We start from the raw sequence: 17714 nt of genomic DNA, 5'->3' as shown, positions 1-17714 counted from the left end.
TCGATTGTGGCCATCTCCCAGGATACCAAACTAGGCGTGGTGATGTCAGCGGTGATGTCATCCTGTCAGGGTAATCGGAGCGTGCCATTGGCTCAGAGGTCTGACAGATGAGATGGCATTGACCTCTGCGAGCCGGGACAGGACAAAGCCACGTCTCGCAGCTCCTTCTTGCTCACTACCTCTCTCTCTCTCTCTCTCTCTCTCTCTCTCTCTCTCTCTCTCTCTGAGCAGTTACCTGTCGGTCTGACATCCGTTTGTTCTACTGTTCGCGCTCTCGTTTTTCAAAAATCCAGCTTCACAGAAGACTCCATCCTTCCTTCCTGCCTTCTTCTTCCTCCTCTGTTTACCGCATTTCTGTCTCTGTCTCCCTCACACACACACACACAGGTTTTTAATAACATCAGATGTCAGTGGATAGGTCTTGCTGCTCTAGTGCACAGACTGAGAGTGATCCAGAAAAACCTCTCCTCTCCTCCTCTCCTCTCCTCTCCTCTCCTCTCCTCTCATCTCCTCGTAGGGGAAATTGGATTCTGTCCATGTCCATAATGAGGAGATGTAGAAGAATAAATAGATAGCTCAATAAACACTTTGCCTCTTATTGCTTCTCCTCCCCTTTACTCCCCATCCCCTCCCTTCTTCTCACTGCGTTGCACTCCTCCTCCTCCTTCTCCTCCTCCTTGCTGCCCGTCGTTCTCCTTCTCTCTAATCCTCCCTCGCACACTCGTGCAGTTTGCCCATGTCTGCGCAGCTCAGCGGAAATGTTGTAGGTGCATGTGTGTGATCAGAATGAGTGTGTTTTTTTTTGCATAGGTGTGTGTGTGTGTGTGGACCGTCTCATGAATATTCTGTTTCATCTGCTGGTGCTGTGACAATGACAGAGTTAATGACAGTGACAGATGTAGAGATCGTTTTCTACCGCTCCCCCTTGTGTGTGTGTGTGTGTGTTTGTGTTTGTTGTCTGTGTGTATGATGAAGCAGGAACACCAGTATACATCAAATAAACTACACAGCTAATATCATAAATATCACCACTTTTCAAGGCACGGTTTCATCGTTCCAGAAATAAATCCGCTCAGCGCCACAGCATGTTTTATAACGCTGTGTCAGCCGCTGCGGGATGTACCAATCTAAACCGAAACAATCCGTCTCCGTGCAGGTGAGGACATGCTGACCTTTGACCTCCACAGTCTGGCGACGCTGGCGGCCGCCCGTGCCCTGGAGATGGGGGGAGGGGTTGTGGGATTGGGGGCAGACCAGCAGTGTCCAATCAGGAAGAGGCTCAACCTGCGCAGGAAGTGCAGCTGGACTCCTCGCCACGAGCCGGTGAGGCTTTACCGAATGCATACTTTGTGTTTAAGCACGCAAACATGAATCATTCATACTGAAAAGGTGGGGAAGTATTGAACAATGGAAACACACCTCATTTGTTTGCTTTTTTACTGAGCTGTTGAAACCCAAAGATGATACTGGAAGTAGGTTGTCTTTTTTTTTTGTTTTATCTAAATGCTTTTATTCAAAGCTACTGAACACGCGTTCAAAGCACTTCATCCTCAGAGAGGCAAATATGGGCATCAAAATCAACCATGCAAACACTGTAGTGTACGTTTAAGTGTGTTGAGTAATAATGGAGTCAGACAAATAGCAGACAAATAGCCGTACCTCAGCAGTAATGAAATACCCGTTGTAGCTTTTAAGTGACATGAGAAATAATGTTGTTTTTGTGTGGTTGAATCTTGCTGTTGATAAGTAAACATTTTGAGTAAATGTGATTTTAACTAGCCAGAAATATTTTTTATGATTCAATTATAAGTGAAATTGATGTCAGTATATGAACACGGGTGCATCATTATTTTTCACTCTTCTTTAAATAGTCCCAGAAATGCAGCTGGCGACAACAAATATGATCTATATATTTTGTGTTATTTGATTTTTAGAATTTAAAATGTACCTTTTTTATATAAATGATTCTGCAATCCATCAGAGAGCAATTTCTAAAAACCTTAAAATCAGTAAAAGGTTAAGTCCCTGTTTCGTCTTGTTTATTGCTTGTTATCTATCATCATGTGTGCAATAGTTTTGCACGCAGCACCAGGTCGATCTCCCAGAAATCCTTGCCTTTAAGCATAAATGTCCGTCATACATAAATTGCTGCAGTGACCAAAGTTCTGGTTACAGGAAAATCCATTCACTCAAGAAGCGGCCCAAACACAAGCTGGCTTCCTCACATATCCAAAGACTGTTGAACTCAGTGTGTGTTCAGCATTGAAATTCTCCTGCTTTGTGTGTGTGTGTGTGCATGTGTGTGTGTGTGTGTGTCAGGTGTGCCCAGTGAAGGGCTCCATGGAGACGATGGGAGGGGAGGAGCTGACCATGCGTGTCCAGCTGGCTGAGCTACAGCGCCGATACAAAGAGAAACAGAGAGAACTGGCCAAGCTACAGAGGAAACACGACCACCAGTGAGCAAAGACAACACACATGCACACACACACACACACACACACTTCTTTTTTGTCTAAATTGAGTCGTGCATTCCAACATTCACAATTCTGCTATCATGCTGCATCCTCCTGATTTATCGGGACTTGCTGCCTGCTCATACCTAATGCAGTTTGACCTGCAGCCAATACAAGTTTCCTCCTGATTTCTCCTGCTGTCCGGACTGAATCTTTGATCTCTCTCTCTCTCTCTCTCCCCCTGCCCCTCCTCCCCCTTGTCTTCCTCTCTGCAGGAAAGAGGAGACGTCTCGAAGCCCTGCCCGCCGGGGGCCCGGCCGCCCCCGCAAGCGCAAGTCCACCCCCGGCCCAGCTGCTGCCGAGAGCTCCAAAAGATTCAGGTCAGTCCTCTGATACTGCGTCCGTATAATCAGTGTGATTGGCAAGCCCAGCTCATTCATCCTGATTTCTGTTTGTGTTCTCACTGAAAGGCACGCTTGATTTTCAAGAAGTTCTTCTTCAGCTGAATTGATTCAAATGCTCTATAGTTGATGATTTGCTTGATTGGGCACTGGAAGGAGCTGCTCGCACACGAGCACAAACACGCACACACACACACACACACATGGGTTAAGTGATGGGAGCTGTATAAGCTAGGTGTGATTTTTTATTTTTTTTTAAATGAGAGAAGGTAATGGAGATGAGACCTTCATTAATCATCATTAATCACTTTTAATCATATTTATCACTTGCATTGATTATGTCCCGATTCCCCGTGAACCTCGAGCGTATATTAATGCAGCTGGACAAAGTCCTGATGTACAGTTATCACAGTGATAAACGACTCAACAACACCCCCCCCCCCCACCCGCTGCATCACACAGCCACACATTATTTAACACCTTCGACATGCACACTTTCATGCTGGAAACCCACACTCACACACAGCCAGTGTTCAACACTCAGAGAGATAAATGTGTTTTCTCATGCTGCCCCACCTGTGTTAGCATGTGCACCCCTCGCCTTGATAAAATGATTAGAGAAACTCAGGGTTTGTCACGGTAACCATGATTGGAAAGCGCTAATGAAAACGACAATGAAAGGCTTTAGTCATACATGCTTGTGCAACACACACACACACACACACACACACACACACACACAACTTGTTTAATTAGTAGCGCTGGTCGCTACGTGCCTGAGCCGCATTTCTCTTGTCATTAACAAGCGGTGTATCATTTGTTTATGCTTTCATCTTCTCGAGAGTTTTGTAGTTTGAAATGAGACAGCGAGAGGCTGAGGGATAGAGAGGCATAGTAACGTTTCCACACTCAGCAGACGATCCCTCTTGATACACACTATTTGGCCAAAACTATATGAACATATGAGCATCTTTTGTTGTTGTTGATTGTTGAACACTGATTGTTGTGATCCCAAAACCACGGGCATGAACACAGTGCTATAACAGCCTCCTCCATTCCTTATGGGCAGGGTTTTCATCAATAACCTGGCTGCAGGGGTTTGCTCCCATTCAGCCACCGGAGCATTAGTTAGATCAGCCTCTTCTGTCTGACAGTAGAGGCCAGCTCGAAAAACAAACTAGTTTGGACTATGTGTCGTCCAACTGCATCTTTAGGCAAGAGTGTTTATAGCTGTTCTGAGAATACACTTGAAGGCGAGGGCTTGCCATCATAGAAAGGGCCAAGACGTGATAATGGATCAAATAGGGATAACAAAGTACACGCTTGGAGGCATTAAAGGAGAGACTGTGCACACAAACAGAGATGGCAGTAGTTTAAACCCTGCTTACTTTCTCTTCTTTGCTCATCTGGCAAGTCGCGGTGCAAAGTGGCCGTGATTGTTATATTTTCAGTTTCGGAAAGTTACAAAAATTGTCAGATGCAGCTCTCGGCGTCGCATCATCTGAAAAGTGTTGGGGGAGGTGCTCAGTGATCCGAAAAGCACTGCATTTGAAGCACGCTGACGCCCCGAGGCCCGACTGACAGGCGGCACTGCCATTCATCCCAAAGGTGTTGGATTGAGTCGGGGTCAGGGCTCTGTGCAAGCCAGTCAAGTTCTTCATCAACTAAATTTGGAAAATTATCCCTTTATGTACCTGTGCACACAATGGGCCCCAATCCAATCCAAACCATACATTTACTCTAGTATAGAGAATGTGCATGCACACTAATCGTACCATTGGTGAGGACGTGACATGAGGTGACCTTTGTGGCTTAGAAGCTCAGAGGGGTCAGAGGTGAACTATCAGGCAGGGGAGGGTTGCAACAGACACATTTGGTTTTGATGGATGGATGGACAGATCCTTAAAATATTTGTACACAATTTCTTTAGATAGATCGATCTTTTCCTTTCCTTTCTCCTTCCTCTCCTCTCCTCTCTCTCCTCTCTCCTCTCCTGGGAGCGGAGATGCTGAGAGCCAAACCTTCCCTCTGTGGGAATATAGGATTCACCTGCCTCAGACACCAGCTGTTAACAGAGTGTGTGAGCTGCTGTGTGTGTGTGTGTGTGTGTGTGTGAGTGTGTGTGAGTGTGTGTGCTGGCTGCCTGTGGTACGAGAGAGCATGCATACAATGAAGGAATGACGGAGAGAGAGAGGGAGGAAGGGAGGAGTAGTGTTCAATAGAGGTTAGTGTTTATCGATCGAGCCCCGAAGCTCCGGTCAACGGACAGACTCCCCCGAGACTGCTTCATCTCTCTCTCTGTCTCTTTCCCTTCCCCCTCAACTATTCTCCTCCTCCCTCTGTCTCTTCTCCACTCTCCTACACACCAGATCGGTCTGATCCTTTCATGTGGTGATTGAGCGGCGTTTCATATTCGCACGGCCGCTGAATATTTCTGTGTTTGCCGCTAAACTGTGCAGACGGTCGGCAAAGAACGCCTCTTACCTCATCAAAATGATGAGACAGTGAGGAAAAGTGGGGAGAGACTGAGACAATGAATGAACCCGGCAGAGAGGGAGGCGAAACTAGAAAGAGGAGAGTAGAGATGCAAAGAAAATCATCCTGGAAAGGGAAGAAACGTGCAATCAGTTTGATTCTGTAATCTGTTTTACGTATGATAAATTCTCATTCAAGTCTCTGCTGTGGTCTTATGTTTTCCAGAGCGGGGCTGAATTTACTGGAGGAAAAAGCCAGGAAGAAATTGTCCAATCACGGCTTCAACAGCCTCAGCACTGCACAGGTCGGTCTCTCTTCCTGCTGCCTGTCCTGGTTCATCCACACACTCTGACAAACACTACTGTTTATGTTTTGCTTTGTTTGTTTTTTTACTTTTCCTGGATATGTCAATTCGCGAAAAGAAACGAGTCACTAATTAGCTGTTCCGCTCCCCGTCTCCAGATGAAAGCTCGCTGTAAGCACAGAGGCCGGCCCGGCGCCCTGAGCTCCAGGCTGGCCAGGCGGGTGACCCAGCTGAAGCAGAAGGCTGTGGCCCAGCGAGGTGCACCGTCGTCGGCAGACATCCTGCACTGCAGAGGGGCCCCCGGTGAGGAAGGCGCCTCCAACAGTCACCGCAGACAAGGAAGAAAAGGTGATTACAGAGGGAGCATAAACGGTATATACAGACACTTGTTGTCCATTAAGTGGCCCCCTAAAACTTAACTCCCTCTCTTGCTGTTGGTCCATCAGACCTGCAGCTGGACTGGGCAACTAGTCACACTGCGAAGAGGAAGAGGGGTCGAAAGCCCAAAGAGCTGATGGCCGTCAACACAAACAGAGCTCACCACAAGGACGGCCGCACCTCAGAGAAACAGGACGTTAGGGAAGAGAGGAGTGACAGCGAGAGCTCAGAGGGCGGTGAGTTATAATACAGGTCACACACAAGTATGTAGTCTGGTGTGTCCTCCAGCCAGCCAGCAGAGTTCACAGGCTATTACACATGTGAGTCAAGCAGCGCTGATTTGGCTGATGGCTCACAGAACATCAACCAGACATTGTGTGATTTTGCATTGAGAGTGCATCTCTGTGTTTGTGTGTGTGTGTGTGTGTGTGCGTGTGTGTGCATGCACGCACAAAGCGCCTGGGAAGTGAGATGTCTGCCATCATCAGGGGGCCCTCCTCTCGCTTCCCAGCTCATCTGTCACGCCGTTAAAACCGTTAACGACTTGCCACAGGCATGCAACACAGCCACCCCTGCCCTCAACGCCACACGGTAACGTGAGCCCACTCTGGCCCTGTTCAGAATCTCACACCCCGGCCTTCCCCTCTCTTCTTCGCCTCGCCAACCTCGCGAGTTGAGGAGAAACAATCACATTCCTCCCGACTTTTAAATGAATGCCTCACAGGAGAGCACGGTCCGATCCGAAACGAACAAAACTTCAGGAAGTCTACAATCCGATTGACCTTGTGGCCTTGATAAGTAGTGGTTGGATGTGTGTGTGTGTGTGTGTGTCAGTGTTTGTGTGTGACTGAAGCAAAGTGTTGACGAGAGCGCCGTGTAAGTGACAAGTGTGTCAGAGATGTGTTGACACCCGACACAACCCCCCGCAGTCAGCGGCACACAGCTGCCAATAACAGTCTGTGTTTCTGTCCGGGTCTGTGCGCGCTGCATATGTGCATGGTGTCAACGTTTGCTTCCCATCACTGCAGTTAGTCATTGTGCAGCTTGCAGTTAATGTGATAAAATGCCCCACCTAAAAACACCCTCAGAGAAAAGTCAATCAACTGCCACTTTTCTCCGTTTGCTTTTTGTATTTACGATGACGTAAGTTTAGCCGCAAGCTTGTGAACCGTGGATGCTAGAGGAATATTGAAAGCTTGCTGTCAATACTTCTCATCAAGTGAGTCCCGGGCTTTAGTTAAGAGTGTTTACATGTAGATCACTTGAAGCCTTCTGACTGATCATATTGATGTTTGTGATTCCACAGAGGAGGAGGAGGACGACGACGGCAGCTACGCCAGCGAAGATGGAGCCGGTGACATCAAGATTAGCTCATCCTCTAAAGAAGCTCCTGCAAACCCTGCCGGGATTGTGCCTTTTTCATCGCAGTCCTCCATGCTCCAAGCGAGTAAGAGACCAGGGCCTCCCGATGAGACCTTTATACATGTCTTTATACATTCTGCTGTCACCCTGTGACTTTGTGACTTACTTGAAATGAAGGGTAACACGATTTCCTAGGTTTTAGAGACATTTACATTCATTGAAGTTTTGTAAAGTTTCAAAATTTAAAAGGGTAAACTTAGAAATGTGTGGCAGTTCAGCTAAAAACAAGGTTGACTTCAGGTTCCGCCAACCAGTAACAGTGTTAAATATTTTCTGGAGTATTATGGATGGTTTGTGGTTACATTTTCTCATCATCTTTAATCTAAATTAGAGCGAGGAAGAAACATTGTCATATTAGTGATGTTGATAGGATGGCCAAGCAAGTCTTTCTTCATTAAATCACCTCGAGCAATCTAATATGTATGTAACACGTTGTGTCAGATAACCGTTATGTGGCCTCCTAGACCAAGACAATCTACATTCCTAACCTCATATTAAATAAGGTTTTATTTATAATGTAATATCAGATATTGACAATTTATCTGCCAGCTCTAATTTCCATGATGTCACTTCCACCCTCAGGCATGAGGAGCGTGCCCCGCGCAGATCAGAGGAGAGTGCCCAGAAGGCCGAGCCTCGCCAACACAGAAAGGGGACATCCGGTCCACCTCGGGACCAAAAGAGCGTCTCTGCACAGCTGGGGTGTGTCGTCAGTGGGCTGCAGCTTTGGGGACGGCCAGGGGAACCATGGCTCTATGACAGGAGTAAGCAGGGCCAGCAAGGAAGCCATGAGGAAGAGATCATCGGGACAGGGAATTCTGGGAAAGGTGAGGACCAGTGTTGGGTGGTGGTGACTTTTAACCTTACAGTGTAACAGCAGTATTTTACTTTTGCCAGTGACAGCTATTCAACAAGTAGATTACTCCCTGACAGCAGGGATTTATGACACTCTGTCACATTTACACCCTCAAAACTGGCCTCTTGCATTTCCCTCCTCAGCTGCTTCATCTGTGCACTTCTGTGGAAATGATCAGGGGAACAAGACAGTATGGAATTATCGTGTTTCTGTACCCCTTGAAGACGTGTTGAACTTTTTAAAACGTTGTGCAACTTCCTGTACATGATAGGTGTTGACCGTTGGCTCCAGGAAATTTGCATTTTTAGGTTGTAAAAACATGCACAGTAAAATACTAAACTTGAAAATGTTATAGTTTATATCAAGAGCCGGAAGCTGTACAACGAAATGCATTTAATAAGGGGGACAGAATCTGTGTTCTGGTATTTTGTTTCCCGTGATCATCAACACAGAAGTGCACGTGGGGAAAGAGAACTGAGAACTGAGAAGGGAAAGGTGAGATGCAATTGCCAATTTTAGAGGTGTGACGGAAAGGTCATATCATGAGAATCACAATAAATGACTGCTGTCACAGAGTTGTACGGATTGTAATCACCATTTTGGCCCGAGAAAGCAAGAGAAGCCAGGAGGAATTCTCAGAAAAGCCCTCACGTCAAGTTCACTCCTTCCTTGTTGAAGCAAGCCGCACCCTGGCAGGACTATTTTCTAAATCCTGTAGATTACAGTTGACAGAAATCCCTTACAGGAAGATGCTTAGCATCATCTGTAAATCAGTCACTTTGTCAAATATACAATTTGCTGTTGTTGTAGGTATGTGTTTGCATGCTGTGCTAACGCACCACTGGCCCGCTGTATTCGAGAAGGCAGCCGTTGGCGAGACACCCACATTCGTTTTAATGAGAGATGCCCCGGGGTTGCTTCACTCTTTGACTCATTGTGAGGGAATGTCCAAAAACACATAACTCCTAACCAAACAGTGAGATATAAAGATAATGATTGGCCATAACCCTACACACACCCATGCATGCCTGCACACACACACACACACACCCCACCAGCACTAAAGAGAAATAATCACCCATGCCCTCTGGTGATGAAACTTCTGCCACTAAAATATATGGTCTCCTGATGTGGAAAATCTAGAGACAACACATGCGCGCACTCACGCGATTTCTCTTAGCGTTATATATTATGGTCTTTTCTTTAGAAAGCCTAAATACAAGCAGAAACCTGTCAGTCATCAGTCATCTTTGGATAGACTAGCCTAAACCGGTCTGGAGATGGATAGTATCTGGTGTGTGTGTGTGTGTGTGTGTGAGAATGTAAATGAGGGTTCAAGTTTTTTTATTAGTAGGCGTCCACCCTGCTGAAGTGTCCTTGAGCAATACACTGGTCCTACCTGTTCAAGTGCTGCAGTTATTACTGACTGAGACCTCTGACTTTTTAAGTGAGGAAAAGAAAACCCTGCAGGCTTCATTGAAGTATCACATTACAAGAGGCGCTGGTGCCGGCGGTTTCTTTTCACTGACGGATTCACCATTTCCGCCACATCCGACTGGAATCGACTTGATTCAGTCACCTGCAGATCCGGTTTACTGTAGATGAATATGGGCATATGAGGAAGTGTTACCATATCCTGCTTTCTGCCTGCTGATGTCACATCCTGTTTCCCCGTCCAGGCCAAGGGCCACGCAGTGAGCCGGCTCCTGCAGAGCTTTGCAGCCGACGACGGCTTTCAGTTGGACGAGGAAAGCAGCTTCTCTGAGGGCGAGGAGGAGGAGGAGGAGGAGGAGGAGGAGGAGGAGGAAGAGGAGGAAGAAGGGGAAGAGGAGGAGGAGGAGGAGGAGGAGGAAGAAGGGGAAGTGGAAGAGGAGGAGGAAGAGATGAAGTTGATCCACCTCCCTCCCAACATGCCATGCAGAATCCCTGGTAGGCATAAACAGTGACACATCGTATATAATTACACACACGTATGCGGGTTTAAAAAAACATGTTGGATCCTTTTCCCACGTGCACACACACACCTCTTTCTCTGCCTTTTTGTCCCTCCTTTTCACTTCACATAGCAATTAGTCAGCACAGTCACGAGATATGCATATCTCACCCTTTATCTTCCCCATCCATCCATCTTTCTACCACGCCCTCCCTCCGCAGCCCTGCCAAACTGTGTGCTGAGTAAAGAGATGTTGGTGGACGGCCTGAAGATCCTGATCTCCAAGGAGGACGAGCTGCTGTATGCCGCCTGCGTCCAATCTCTGGACCTGCCTGACATGTGAGTCCCTTCTTCCCTGCTGTGTCACCACAGACACACACCTTTTGGCTAAAGAAATGCATACCCCCTCACAAAATAAAACAATGACATTCCAAAGGAAAGAGCAGAGTGATTAATTTCACACAGCAACTGCCATATATGACTGCTGTTTATTCCGTCATCTATTGGTCCCAATATGCGATGCATCAAAACGTGAGTGGATAACCACCTCAGCTTCACAACATCCTGGGGGAAACCCTGGAGTTGAGTGCGAAAAAGACATATAGCAACAAGAGCCTTCCCTGATTTACAAAAGAGTTGAAAACTTAGCTTAGCTCTAGTTAAATGCCTGACAACTGTGTGAATCTTGACAAACAAGAAGTCTAGACTTCCACAAAGCCAACACACACACAGCAGTGGCAGCCAACACAGCTGCCAGTGAAAAGAACAAAACTGAGCATGCATGACAAAATCCCTTTTTTGAAAAAGACAACCTTGAAATCTAACAGTGGAAATTGTGCTTGAATTATAAATGAAAAATGAAAACTGAAATGTTTTGCGTTCCTGAGGAATTCAATATCTTTTTTCCTCTTAGATTCAGTGTTGTCATCGAAGGAGAACGAGGGAATCGCCCCCGGATCTACTCGCTGGAGCAACTACTACAGGAAGCTGTGAGTTTCAGTCTCCATGGCATCTATTACAGTTTACAGATTTGTGGGTAGTTGTGCAGTGCTGGGTAGCTTTGACTAAAACTCAACCCGCGTTGATTTTTTTTTTTCTCCAGGTATTAGACGTGAGGCCCCAGAGCGAGGCCATCCTGACTGCAGGGACGCGAGTGTGCGCGTACTGGAGCGAGCGCTCTCGCTGTCTTTACCCCGGATACGTCCATCGAGGTAAGCGAGAAACACGACCTCACTCTGCATACACACACACCGGTATGTTCCCAGCAACTTCATGTCCTCCGCCCTCTGTGTTGTGCTTTAGGAGGTCCAGGTGAGGAAGAGAAGGAGGGCAGTGTGATGGTGGAGTTTGATGATGGAGACAGGGGTCGGATCTCCCTCGCAAACATCCGGCTTCTGCCCCCAGGATACCAAATCTGCTGTGAGTATGGCTTTAAAAAGAAGGACGGGAAGACAGGAACACAGAATAAATCACCATCATTTGACAATCGCCGTTTGACAACTCTTCTCTGTCAGGTGCGGAACCCTCTCCGGCTCTGCTGATCTCACCTGGGCACCGCGGGAGACGAAGCTCCACCCAGGAGAGGAGAGACACACCCACAGAGAAACCAGCCAATGAGGAGCCAGCAGGGAGGCCCCAAGAGAAAAGACCAGGTGAGGGAGACACTTAGTTTAGCACCGCATGTCCATCTCCAACAAACACATAAAGGTTTCAAAGAATTATTATAATTTAATCAGCTATAACACGTCATTAGTTTGATAAGACCGAAGGCCGAAGCTTTTACTTTTTTTTATGTTGACTGAGAAGTACTGGTCTATCTAGTAAATGCATTCACAGACACATATACCTTAAGGCCATAGTAAAATCCCCAAAACAAATCCTTATTTACAGTTTCAACTGCACTTACCAGATGCCTCTGAGTCACAGGAGAGCACTGAGTGAAGGTATATATATACCAGAAGACTCGTACATTAAAATTCCTTGTTTGCCGCCTATCAATTAACCTCTGTGTGACCACATTAATCATGCTTTTAGGGGGTGACATCATTGTGTTGTGTGTTGTTAAGCAACATACTGCACGTGTTACTCATCACACACTGCAGGTGACATTAAAGCTGGAGGGAGAGACAGGTTTACCAGGTTTGTTGTAGTTTGAGTAATGGACATGTCGAAACCTAGCTGGCTAGGTGGAGATCTAGGAGATAAAGATATTACATTTCTACAAAGCTCTTAGTTCCACAATTATCCCAGTCTGCTCTGAAGACCTGTCACTTCATATTGATTATAACTCCCCTCTGTTGCCGTCTCCTTTTTCAGTTGGCAGGCCGAAGAAAGCCCTCTCTGTGCCTAAGACGGCCAGCACGCCAACCTCAGTAACAGACACTTTAACCCAAGGCAACACTTCCTTGCTGGACTGGTCAGCTCCCAGGAAGAGACCGCCAGTTGACTTCTTCCTCTTCAACGGGACGTCTCGCAAGACCCAGAGGAGGACGCGAGAGCAAGACTTGGGGCTGTTTCATCGACCCACCTCCCACCTCCTCGCTCCGCCGGTGCCTATCAAAGGCATCTTTGGCTCCCCTTTTGAGAGTGACTCATTCAGTAGCATTGCCAACAGCTACTCTACCTTCAGAAGCGGCGGAAGCTCTGGAGCGGGGCGACCGGTTGCCACAGTAGCTTCCACGGGCCTCCGGGACTCCTCGTCCTCCGTTTGCTCCTCAGCTGTCACCATGGTAACGGTAGCTGGAAGCAAGAAGCCGGTGAGCGAACGCGACAGGAAACAGCTCCTGGTGAAGCTTGACCATGAGGGAGTAACCTCCCCGAAAACAAAGAACGGCAAGGCCCTGCTTCGCCTCGGTGGAAGCGGAGGAAAAGGAGGCAAGAGCGTCTCCTCCGCTGGGCCACCGCTGCGATACATCCACCCTACCCTGATGGTGAAGGACGGCAAGAAGGGAGGAGGGGAAAGAGACGGCGCTGGGACCCGCCCTGAGCCTACTGTAAAGGGCGCCCCACCTCCGAGAAAGGATCGGCCGTCAGCAGGTCTTGGGGTCCAAGGTGGCGATTACAGTCTGGACTACCCGAGTGACTGCCCCAGCTCTTACTCGGAGCTGGATGAGGACGATGAGGACGATGCTCAGGATGCTGACGCACCTCAAAGTAGCGCGGCGGACACGTCCCACCCCGGTGGCCGCTTTCTCTCCCGTCTGTCTGCCTGCTTCTCCTCCTCTTCCTCCTCCTCTTCCTCCTCCGGCTCCATCTCGTCCTCGTCCCTCTGCTCGTCGGACAACGACTCCTCCTACTCCTCCGACGAGGAGTCCTCCTCTGTGCTGCTGCGCCGCGCGCTGCTCCAGCAGGACAAACGCAAGCACAGGCAGAACATGACCTCCGACCTCCTGAGCCCTGACCCCAGCAACTCCGGCTCCTCTCCTCCCGCGTCAGCCCCGGCACACGGCTACGTGGCCAAAGCCGGCATGGCCGTCTCGGGGTCAAAGGGGAGGGCTGACAGAACAGACGACAGGAAGGAGTTCATGTCAAAGGGAAGTACGGCGGGTAACAGCAGCACAGCTAAGAACCAGCTGAAGAGGAAAGAAGGAATTTCTAGCAGCCACCATCAGAGGCAGAGCAGTCCCGTGAGCCAGCAGACCAAACCTGCATCCAAGGACCCAGCAACAGCTAAGAGGCAACGGATGTCCTCACCCGAGCCTCTGACCAATATGGGGAGCCCCCTTCTGCCTGGACGCCAGCTCTGGAAATGGTCCGGCAACCCCACACAGGTGAGACACGCTGGGTTGTATTTTGACGTGTTCTTTGTCCATAGCCAAGATGCTTTTAAAGAGTTATAGTATTTCCAATATCTTTTTTCTACCTAAATCCCATTTCACTGAAATCCTGATTTAATCAGACAGTATTTTTTCATAATCACACGTTATTATCTCAGCTATATTCAAAACTGCTGTCCTGGGTATCAGTAACCGAACTCACCTCGCAGCTTAAGTAGGTTACTGATTGTCGCGGCAGTTTCTGCTGCGTCACTCCTTTGGTGACACACAGTAAACGCGATGATCAAATATCATTTCTCCTTGCGGTGCTCATTCTGCCTCAGTCTTTGTACACATTGGCAACACTATGAGGCTTACCCTCTGAATTTATTATCCTGATTATTTAGTCACGATCCCGAGATAACGGGAACAAAACAGTTCCGAGCGCTGTCGCTCTCGGCTTCCATTCAGCCGTTGTTTGCTTCGTAAACAGCGGCTGCATGTGTCGACTGAGATGTGCAGCGAATGAAAAGACGGGGCAGAAATATAGGTGCGCTACCCAGGTTAAGGTTGCTGTGATCGTAATTTCTACATGACTTTCAGTGGTATTGCCTTTATCGGGTTGTGAATTATTGATGTGCCAGAAAACATACTCCTGTAACTCAATAGGATCAGTGTGTTATGATAGGTGTTAGGCATTAGCTATTCCTTGGCTTTGAAAGACATATTGAACCTTACCACACTTTGGTAGACTGGGTTTAGCAAAACAAACTAAATAAATTGATTTCTGAAATGAGGCTGGTGGTGAAATAAACCCTCCGCGCTGAATAAATTGACTGTGAGTGTTATTTTTACTCTCTTTGGCCGACAGAGGAGAGGTCTGAAGGGTAAAGCCCGCAAGCTTTTCTACAAGGCCATCGTGAGGGGCAAGGAGACGGTGCGTGTCGGGGACTGTGCTGTGTTCCTGTCACCTGGCCGGCCCCAGCTGCCCTACGTGGGCAGAGTGGAGAGCCTCTGGGAGTCATGGAGCTCCAGCATGGTGGTCAGGGTCAAGTGGTTTTACCACCCGGAGGAGACTCGCCTGGGGAAGCGACACCGAGACGGCAAGGTAAAGGCCAGGGAGTGCAAACGGAATTTCTAAAATGAGAATGGTCAAAGTAACAGTCCGTGACATTTTCATATAAGTATATTACCTCTTTGCTTTTTATTCCCTGTTCCCATCTGATATGAATGGTTGAACACCCACTTATTTCACGGAACTGTTACCATTTGCAGATCTAAATACTCAGCGTAAGGTGGGTCTTTCCCACGGAAAAAAATGTCTCTGCTGCAGAGGAAGTCATGTGTTTTGCATTTCTTGCAAGAACAATAGTGGTTTGTTTGGAATAAATGGGGAAAAAAAACCTTGGTAGTTAGCATGATCAGCAACATCCACCATGGCTGAGCAAACATAAAAGATCCCCACTTGCAGAAACGTAAAGTGCAAAGAAAACATTCTGACTACTTCTGAAAGCAACATTTAGATTTTTTAATATTATCTTGCTGATTTATCAACCATTCTTCCCGTTTCCTTCCCAGAATGCCCTGTATCAGTCGAGCCACGAGGATGAGAATGACGTGCAGACAATCTCCCATCGCTGCCAGGTGCTCAGCAGGGCTGAGTATGACCACCTGATGCGTGATCGTAAGCCTGGCAGCGCGGCAGACGACCTGTTCTACCTGGCGGGGACCTACGAACCGACCACGGGCCAGCTGATCAGTGCGGACGGCATGGCCATCGTGTCCTAGCGCCGCCGCCACCACCAGCTGGAGAGAGATCCAAATATTGAACGTGAACTCTGGAGATGACTGCTTCCAGGACGGTCCTTCAGAAACGGAGCTGGGGACAGAGGGGAACCAAGACAAAGAGTTTTGACTCTGCGTATTGATCCGTCCCTTGTAAGAGAAGGAGCTAGCCCACTGGATGAAGCCCGACAGTACTGGCACTTATAGGAGCCCGGTTTGTTCTGGGGGGGAAAAAGTCTGATCCATGTCAGATTTAACCTCTTTATCAGATGTGGACTGAGGCCTCTTGTTCGCAACGAGAGTCTACAGCCTTCCCTTTGGCTGAAATAACAGACTTTCTCGTCGCTGCGACAAGATTACCGCAACAAAAGAGCAGGAACCAAGGACATGAGCACTTTGGAGTACAGTCGCTTGGATATGCTATGGAGGGAGGGTGTCAGACTTGGCTTTCTGAAACAAAGACTGACTCAGAGAGCGGGAGAGAGACTGAATGGTAAGCAGAGACTTACTGTAAACCACACTGGTTTGGAGGGTTTCAATGGTCTTATACTGGTAGTTTGACTATGACAACGTGATTGGGAGATCCCCAACAGGACCAAAAAAAAACAAAACACTGTAGTTCGGACTTTGTGTGTAAGTGCATGTATGTGTGTGTTTGCAGAGTGGCTGCGATGACCCTGTTAGGCATTTAATGAGCTCTAAGTAAATAGCGCTTTAACGTGCGTGCGTGTGTTTGTACTGTACGTGTGGTCGTGCGCGTGTTCGACCCGCGCTCATCGAGCAGGGAGGACGTCGCGACACACCGTCGGTATGTCGGTAACACTCTGAATATTACTCTCTCCTGTACTAAACGTGCAGTCTTCAGCCGCGACTGAAACGCGAAACGATTTCTTCTCCTGTCAAGCCATACACGTCAATACCTCTCTCTCGTACCCTCGTATTCGGGTGCGAAGACACATGTACAGGTAGTTGGATTGTTTTATTTGAAATGTGAGTGCATGGTGGCGTGTGCGTGCGGATGGGCGCGTGTGTGTGTGTGTGTGTGTGTGTGTGTGTGCTTTGTACAGCATCATCATGTATAATATAACATGTTGTAAATAGTATACATATATATTTGTTCTTGTTTTTTTGTTTTCTTTTGCAGAGATTATTTTATTTAGATTTTTTAGGGTGTGTGTGGGTGGGTTGGGGGGGGGTCTGACAGAGGGAGGAGGTCGGGTTAGTATGCTTCTCTCTTAATGCACTGAACAGGATTGGAGGTTTGGGGTCAAACTGTACAACTGATGTGAAGACATTGTGCTTGTAAGCCCTGCTTAAGGCAAAGGGTGAATATGTAGAAAGGGTGGTTGGGAAATGTTTTATAAGGAAATCAGAAAAAAAAGGCTCTTTTTAAACATGTGTCCAAATTCTGTTTTTCTCTTTGTTTCACTCCGTTGGGTTTAAAATGTGCATTTCCTGTTGGGAGCTTCTTCTTTTTTTTTTTTTTTTAACAAATACTGGAAAAGAAACCGAGTTTCTGCTGTTCTCCGATCCGAAAAGAATCTAGTTCTTTATCTATTTTAGCCTGTATACCTATATAAAATGTAGATATTTATCTGGCATCAAAAAGAAACATACCAAAGCACCTGTGAGTTTACACTTCACCGCGTTAGAAGGAAAAACATTATGAAAAAAGACATAAAAACATTCAATCAAATCTGAATCCGGGACCCCTGCAATCACCGAGCTGTAGAGTTCTTCTTGTTGTCTGCTCGTGTTCATCCAGCGTTGCTATGACAGCAACAATGTCTGCACGCTGCCCAGCTGATGCACTTGAGGTAACTGTGGCAACCAGAATGGCATCACGTGACTGTGAAGGACAATCAGAGCCAATCAATTGGACAACGTTGAGAGACAAAAAAAAAAAAAAACAAGATAAGGATCAAATCACAAATTATGCTTCTTGTCACTTT

The 17714-nt window shown here is 47.4% G+C and overlaps 1 protein-coding gene across 1 annotated transcript in view; it reads left to right on the top strand.

Moving 5' to 3' along the window:
- The window catches only part of bahcc1b (BAH domain and coiled-coil containing 1b), a 54038-nt gene extending 37114 nt beyond the window's left edge, over nt 1-16924 (top strand). The window contains exons 12-28 of the mRNA XM_079182431.1: nt 1157-1323; nt 2320-2456; nt 2729-2833; nt 5555-5633; nt 5792-5981; nt 6080-6247; nt 7318-7458; nt 8016-8260; nt 9969-10218; nt 10444-10561; nt 11136-11211; nt 11325-11433; nt 11525-11641; nt 11737-11874; nt 12539-13992; nt 14849-15085; nt 15556-16924. Coding sequence (XP_079038557.1) covers nt 1157-1323; nt 2320-2456; nt 2729-2833; nt 5555-5633; nt 5792-5981; nt 6080-6247; nt 7318-7458; nt 8016-8260; nt 9969-10218; nt 10444-10561; nt 11136-11211; nt 11325-11433; nt 11525-11641; nt 11737-11874; nt 12539-13992; nt 14849-15085; nt 15556-15765 — 3941 coding nt within the window. The 3' untranslated portion in view covers nt 15766-16924. The remainder of the gene's footprint in view (nt 1-1156; nt 1324-2319; nt 2457-2728; nt 2834-5554; nt 5634-5791; nt 5982-6079; nt 6248-7317; nt 7459-8015; nt 8261-9968; nt 10219-10443; nt 10562-11135; nt 11212-11324; nt 11434-11524; nt 11642-11736; nt 11875-12538; nt 13993-14848; nt 15086-15555) is intronic.
- Nucleotides 16925-17714: the final 790 nt, after the last annotated feature.

The sequence above is a fragment of the Pholis gunnellus genome (genome assembly GCF_910591455.1).
Source record: "Pholis gunnellus genome assembly, chromosome: 21".
Taxonomy (NCBI): Eukaryota; Metazoa; Chordata; class Actinopteri; order Perciformes; family Pholidae; genus Pholis; species Pholis gunnellus.
This window is presented reverse-complemented; position numbering and strand designations above follow the sequence as displayed.